The sequence below is a fragment of the Alosa pseudoharengus genome, unplaced genomic scaffold (assembly GCF_046254945.1).
Source record: "Alosa pseudoharengus isolate Yale_2024_CS ecotype anadromous, Long Island Sound unplaced genomic scaffold, YU_APseudo_1.1 YU_APseudo_1.1_scf_18, whole genome shotgun sequence".
Classification (NCBI taxonomy): domain Eukaryota; kingdom Metazoa; phylum Chordata; class Actinopteri; order Clupeiformes; family Clupeidae; genus Alosa; species Alosa pseudoharengus.
Window position 1 is genome coordinate 34,731,037 of NW_027468650.1, and position 7,808 is coordinate 34,738,844.

At 43.0% G+C, this 7,808-nt stretch overlaps 1 protein-coding gene across 1 annotated transcript in view; it reads left to right on the plus strand.

Moving 5' to 3' along the window:
• The window catches only part of ofcc1 (orofacial cleft 1 candidate 1), a 91,369-nt gene that overhangs the window by 56,422 nt on the left and 27,139 nt on the right, over nt 1–7,808 (plus strand). The window contains exon 16 of the mRNA XM_076291180.1: nt 6,497–6,742. Within this exon, the coding sequence (XP_076147295.1) occupies nt 6,497–6,742 (246 nt within the window). The remainder of the gene's footprint in view (nt 1–6,496; nt 6,743–7,808) is intronic.

Sequence of the window (7,808 nt, forward strand, 5' to 3'; positions counted from 1 at the left end):
ATCACTCAATTACTCAAACCTTTAGGGGTCCCAGACGGTTATACTTTACACAGCCCCAAGGGGTGTTTTTCGCAAAATATCAGAACCTGGGCATATGATTATCTTTTAATGTGTATTTGGAGAAAGAAGTCAAGTAATTTCTTTAAAATCGTAAGTTTTCAGCACATCCTGTTTTAAGTTTGACCTCCCAGGGTGAGCTGTTGCCCACAGCCAAGCTTTTTACCCCCCTGGCGCAGCAGCTTTCCGTCAGCCAGTGGTAGACCTGTTTCTACAGGTGTTAACTGTTAAAGCTAAGATAATGAACGTAATACCGTCACGTGATATTTCCAGTGTGCACCTCACTATCCAAACTCTCATTAGTGCTGTGAACAAAAGGATCATTGGCCCTGGAAAAAAAAGAAATAGAACACTTCTCACCAGTTGTGTGGACAAAAGCACTTTCATTCAGTGATGGCACTCTGGCTATGGCTAGTGTTGTCCTTAGTTAATCAACAGTAGGCCAGGGAAGGTCAGGTTTTTCCACAGTGACTCGCTCCAATGGAATGACATGGTTTCCACTAAAGGACCCCACACCACTTGGTTGCAGTTTCTCAAACCACTCCACCCCCCCAATTCTACCCCACCTCCTCACTCTCCATCCTTGGTCTGAGACTTGACTCGGTTTTCCCGAAGCCTTCTCCACACACACACACACACACACACACACACACATTAGATCTGTGTAGTGCAGCATACTCCATGCCTTTCCTTATACGCCAGTCTTCTTTATTCCTCTCTCTTGCTGTATGCTAATCACAAGCTTTTGTTGTCGCTGCTGAAGCATGAAGTTGCACATGCAGGAGAAATCAACAATCGCAGCTTCTTGGCCCCAAACACATCTTTTGTTCTGGGGTTTTTTTCCTTCTTTTAATGCGTTTTATTTTTCAGGATTGGTATGTGGAATAATGTCTTTCCGAGGTGCGAGCAGCAGGCTGCATGTAAAAGCAGCAGCATGCGCTCACCCTCTCTCGCAGTGACAACCCTTAACAAAAAAGGCCGTCAGCTTGTCGAAGAAACAGCTATGGCTTGTCTCACATCAAAGGCCCCAGGTAGAGTTGCTCGTCGAAGGCCTATGAAAGCTGCCTTGAAGTCGAACGTGCTCTTTGGACGGCTTGGCGGGAAAATGTGGCGCAATGAAGAAGGCATACACTGTTATATTGCTAATCCTGCGATTTACCATCAATCATGAAAATCAGAGCGCCGCTTTTTACCCATCAAGTGCTTTCTGACATACCTGTTAAGTGAAACTGCACCTCTCAGGAAAAAAGCAGAGGGAGAGAGAGACACCTCACCTCCACCATGTTACATTACTCGACATGTACAGATAGTTTGTCGAGATTGCTGCTGCCTTTGGAGATGTTTGCTGTTAAATCTTACAGTGAAATCTTCCTTAGGTTTGCATAAAATATTCTGTGTTAATTCATGAACAGCATTCCAATCCAGTGCACTGCATAATGTGTATTTAAGCTCCTGTGCAAGACTACAGCGGAGTCTCAAAGCTTTTTTCCTGTTTCCGTATATGATTAGTTTTGTATACATTGTTACATTGGCTGTTTTTCAAGAAGCATTAGATGTCATCTATGCAGTGTAACTGAAAGGAGTTAAAGCAGTTCTACTATTGACTTCATTTATAATTACCCACACAATCCCATAACTCAAGTGAACTCTTTGGAAATTGAAAGCAAAACCAGATCCCTTCATCTCTTGCCAGCTCGAGGTGCTGAACTATAAACATCAAAGCTATTATATCTTCTGCTTGTTTTTATACTTCCATCTTTGCTTGGCTGTTCTATCACATTCTGATTATTGACATATAGAGTCACATGGCTTTTGGAGAAACACAAACATTCCGCCATGCTCTACGAAATGAGGACCTTCCAACCCCACAACCCCCCTTCACTCTTCCTTCTGTTCGGGGTACTGAGATGGAATCTATTCTTTGACGGCAAAGCTTTGTGGTTTTGGCGCATTTACAAAACAATGCCCGTGGCCTGAAAAAAGGGGAAAAAAGTGACAGCAAATAACTTAATCCTCAAAATAAAGGATAAGTCCAGTCTTTAAGTGGCCCCAGATTTAGAGCCTTTAACCGAAGGCGAAAATATTTCCCAGGGTTACCTTTTGCTCTCTCTCCCCTGGAGCCGTCTTTACATAAATCAGCTTTAAAGGCAACGCCACCACCTCACTCTCTTCGCAGTTATTACCCATGCCATCTAAAAGGCTTAATACTGTACATGTCCCTGCTTGCTGCTGATGTTATGTTAAATTAAAAAAAGAAAACAGGCTTGGTGCTTGTTTCTACCTTACATAATGCACACCCCACACCCATAGACAAAGCAGTCTTGAAGAATCATCTTTTAGAGCTGGTGATTAAAGGTTATTTGCAATTTTAAACGTGCCATTTTTCGCCATTAGTTTGTCAGTTGTGCAACTATCTCGGTGAAGAGCATCCTTGTGGTGCTTAAGCAGGGTTGCCTTGAAACATCTTGGCAGCTCCCCGTGTGTTTGTGATGAGCACTTCAGATGTGCCTGTGCAAGAACTCGCTGTCACATTAAATGGACAGGTTGTGATGCCGTGCAGAAAATTCAGCCCACGAGACAGAGTTCACCCACTCCAAACCCCCCCCCCCTTCCTCCCTCCTTCCTACTCACTCTCCTCTGCTTCTTTTAAGACACACGTTTATAATTGTAGGTGCAACGATGAAATCAATTTGGTGGTGATAACAGATTTCACATCATGTTATCCATATCTCATTGAGAAGGACTGCTGCAGAGACAGCTAAAAAGATTTTCTTTTCATGCATCATCAATATCTTCATTACACCAAAGATGAGAGTCAGCTTGGCTTTGGCATTTTTACGTTATGTGTCGTGACAGTGAAGCATCTTGCCAGTGTCTCTGACACGTTGGCTTTTTGTCTACGGCGTAATTTCGCTTTTGCAGATGTGCAGAAAGCAGCTTTGTGCTGTGCAGTGTGGAACTAGTTGTGATATGGCATTGGGTGACAACAAGGACAGAGTGGATCTCTGAGCAAACAAACTGTTTATACTTGTGTCTGATTACTGCAGCACGCTAACTTCTCACCACACTGTGTACATGGAAAACAAGCTAACACTGAAAAGTAGCTCTATAAACAGTGAGGGGAAGCCTGTTCATTTACCCATTGCTAGCCAGATATTTTAAAACAGTCATCTGTGATTCTTTCTAGTCTTTGAGCTCAGGCACACTTCACCTGCATTCTGGTGTTTGATTGACATCCCGAAAGACCAATGCCTGGCATTTTGGTTGGTGACACAGATACCCACAGAAGATAACAAGATATCGTAATGCTGTCCAGGCAGTTCAGTGACTCTGGCTTTCCAAACATGACCTTTGGGGACATGAGGGCATGCCTGTGAAAACAATTCAAACAGCTTAGATAGCTTAGCTTTAATAACACAGTGCAATACTGTTTACAGTCGTGGCCGATACATGTAGGGAAGATTTCAGCTGAGCCCTGTAAGTGTATAATACGGTATACATATTTGTCCAATTGTTAGAAGTATGCCGATGGAGCAGAACTAATGGGACTTGGAGAAATAAGATGGCTTAGTTCTGCTTGCACTTGGTAGAACAAACTTCTGCTGAGGTTGTCCTTACCACACAGCTTAAATGTCTGTGACTGTGAATATTTCTCTGCAAAGCAAACTTGTTGACACTGCAAGTTTTTTTTTTCTTCTTCTTCTTTTTTTTCTGAGTGAGTTGAGACCCAGCACCACTCTTCAGCGCTACTCTCTCACTCTCTCCCTCTCACATGAAAACTCACAGCGATCTGGTGTTTATCTTCTAGGGAAACCTGAGAGGTCCAAATAATGTAACACTTCAGAGCATCCCCTCCTCCTGGGGCCAGGGGCCATCTCTCCTCCGTTTATTTTGACTTGATGTAAGAAATTGACGGCAACATCCTGTGAGTTAATCCTCTGCAAATTGCCCTCACATTCAACAGCTCCAACAACTTGATGACTCTGACGCTGTACTTTAGGGCAGCTTCCAGTGTCGTTCTGTAGTAGAGTTTTAGACAGATTTGATCAGAGGTGAAGACCAGTAGTTTAATTCATTTTGGAGCATGAGGGGTTGCCTTTTTAGCTAATGAAGCTAATGATTAGCTTTTTGTTTATTTGTTTGGTTTGGTCTCCATTCTGTGTTGCATGCTGTTTTTTTATGTGTGTGTGTGTGTGTTTGTGTTTGTGTTTGAGAGAGAGAGAGAATTACGTGTCCTGTGGAGACTGTGATTATGCTCTTGCTCTTCTAGACTACTCACACTCTCTCTCACACTACCTCTCTCTCTTTTTCTCTCTCTCTCATGTCATCTCAACCTCTCCTACTCTCATGACTCTCACACCATCTGTGTTCTCTGTATATGAAAGAGAATGGTTGAAAACAGCGCTAGAGATTGAAATAGACCAAAAGTAATATTTGTAAGGAAATGCTAATCTGATATGTTGGCTTGTGACATGTATGTGAATTTGTGTTTAAGTTTTATTGGTGGAATGTGTATTGCTTTTACAGTATGTGTCAGTGCCTGTTCACATTACTCATCATATCACTGTTCACACTGTGTTTGAATAACAGGCCAAATAGAAAATAAATGTTGTTAAATATAGCCTAGATACTGTATCTGTAAATATTAAAATCAGATGATGTAAGCTGCCCAGAGGCTCGTTTCTAGAAAGCGTCGTTGGCTAACATGTGTCGCAACCTTGGTAGTTCGCTCCATCGTTCTTGGATTTGGTGTTTCTAAGGGTAGTTTGAACTCTCAATCGCAAACAAGGACGCAAAGTTTGGTCCCCTGGGCAGTCGCACTTGTGTCGTTCCTTGGTAGTTCCAGTTGGTGTCCAGAGCGCCTAACCAAAAATCACAACCGCCTAACCAAAAATTACAAAGTGGATGTTTATCTTGTGACTCAATGATTGATCTATCCTGTAGCTTCATTTTCATTAAGAGACTGTCTCCCCTATTGGGCTCATTCTTGCTATTTATGTTAATTTGAGTATTGACTTGCTTTTTGATAAGCTAGTACCGGTATTATAATCTTCACAGACTCTTACAATCAGCACATAAATGGTGTAGTGGCTAAAGCATGTGACTGGTTCTCTCAAAATTTTAGGTTTGATTGTCTTATGAAGTGAGATTGTCCTCTTGCTTCTCGCTACCTGCAGGTGAACTAGTGTGATAGTAGATTCAATTGTTTTTGACTGAAGTTTTGTACCTATGGTCTCTCGATGTAGATTAACTATATATATAAATATGTATGGTGAAAACCTATTGTTGTGTCTCGAAGGCCTACTCTTAATAAGAGGTCAAAAGAAGAGATAGGATGCGAACTCCGGCCGAGCGCGCAGTGCACTGACGCGCTGCTGTTAAGCCACGAGACAGTTGATAACAATTGCGATACCCAGATATTCGTCCAGGCTATATCATTTTTCCAACATACATATTTAACACAAATAATGGCACATATTGGTCGGCTTCAGTAAAATGTTTTATATACTTGCAATAGGTTTAGGTTTTTGCAGATGACAATGACAATGCCAGCATTAATCACTCAGTTTAAATTAGAAAAATGTCAACACAGGCTGTGGCAGAGAATTTCTAGGGTGGTGGGGTATTACACGTTGCCACTGTTTCCACCAATGATATGTATCGCTGCATCATCAACAACGTTGTTGGAACTACAGTGTTCGAACGTCTGAGGTAGCGAATTGCGACACAGGTATAATGCCTTCTGGAAATGGCTGTAACAATGTTGTTGTTTGGTCGCAAGTTGTGTCGTACCACGGCGGTTGAGCAACGTCGTTGCTAACTTTTCTTGAAACGAGCCCCAGTAAACATATGAGATGCTTCTAATCCCTAAGGTGGTGCAAAAGTCTGTGCACCTGTACAAAAGATTTGTAACTGTGCGACAGCTTTTTTTTGTAATGGTAAAATATTTTTAACTGTAGGATGATTTGTTGCTGTAAAACCAATCCTTACCCGTAGAATAGATTTGTAAGTGAAGGGTATATTTGTAATATTGACAATTACTTGTACAGATCATTTCTAATGTAAGAAATTAGTCTAATATTTTTCCATACAGGTAGAGTAAGGCCCGGGTGATTTGAGGTAGAGTAAGGCCTGGGTGTTTAGGTCAATAATGCAGACAATTGTATTCATGCATATAGCCCACCTGGGTGACATCTAGATCATGTCCAGATTCCAGTCTATGTCTGAAAGGGGCTTCTGTGTGTCTGTGTGTGACATGTGCTTACATGCACATCCATGTGTATGTGAGCGTATGTGTGCATGTATGAAAAAGAGTGATATCTCACTTGCTGTCTCTCTCTGTATGTATGTATGTGTATCCCTCTACATATGTATGCATGTGTGTGTGTGTTTGTGAGGTTTTGTGTGCCACACTCCCCTATGCATCCTCCATCCTCAGACAGCACCCCAGCGGTGTCGGCGGTGTCGGCGGTGTTGGCGGTGGCTTGGCGGCAGAGCGCGGCCGTCTGGCCCTGCGTCTGCTACCGTGTGAGCTGGGCCTGACGCCGCGGAGACACTGCTGTGCCCGGCTGCTGCAGCTCGGCCTCATTATCCCGCTGGTGGCTTTGATGTGGTTCATACGGCTCTACCTGCATTACTGCAGCCAGTGGCTCTTCCTGCAGGCAATTGCAGTCCCTGTCAACAAGTGAGTGTCACCGCCTTTGATATCACTCCTCCCTCCTGATTGTCCTCTCTCTCTCTCTCTCTCTCTCTTTCTCTCTCTATTTTCTCTTCTCTACTCTGTCTCTCTCTCCTCTGTTTTCTCTCTTCCCCCCTCATGTCTGTTGTCTGTCACCCCTGTCTGGTGCTGCAGACACAGTCAGGAAGAGGGGAGGTGTGTTTAGACATCCTCTTTACATTTATAATAACACATACATACTGTAAAGGCCAATTTACAGTCGACTACATATGTCGCTTAAAGAAAATATGTCGTAAAAGAGGCTAAAATGTGTCGTGTACATGAAAAAATAAATAATTGCGTAAACATTGCTGAATACTCTGATTGGATATCAAGTTCTATCAGAGTCCTACATTCTGTTGTGTAACTGCCAAGGTCTGTGTTGACGTTCATTTCACAGTGAGATGTAATGTTAAAAACTAGTTGCCGTTCTATTGGACAATTGGTCGCTGACGTTGGACTATGAATGCCTACAGTGCCGTTGTGACTGTCAACAACAATATTTTTTGTTGAGGGACACTTGTCGCCTGGTCTGGCCTTAAGACGTGCACACAGTTTGTTATGTACTCCACGTCCCCCCTGAATGGGCTCAGTCTATATCCATCCATACACCAGGACTGGTGCAATACACAAGCCCTCATGACAAAATGCATGTTCACAGAACTGATACTCCAGTTCATGCAAAAGCATTAAGCTTCATTAAGAACTGATATTATGATCGTATGAGTGTATGAGGCATCACTGGCACAGAGTATTCATTGACTTGGGCATGGTGTAGTCTCAAACACACACATACACGTGCACACACATATACACACACAGACACACACACACACACACACAGCCACATACTCAGACGTCCAGGGACTTACACACAGACTTTTAGATCAAACATCGGTGAGCTCCATCATCTGTAGAAAATCCTCCCCATTAGTGGTTTAATAAGCCTGCTCTAAAGCCATAATGACCCCACGTGGGACGCGCTCACTGATTTCAACCTGCCGTCCCTGTGGTTTCCCTCTCAGTGCGCATT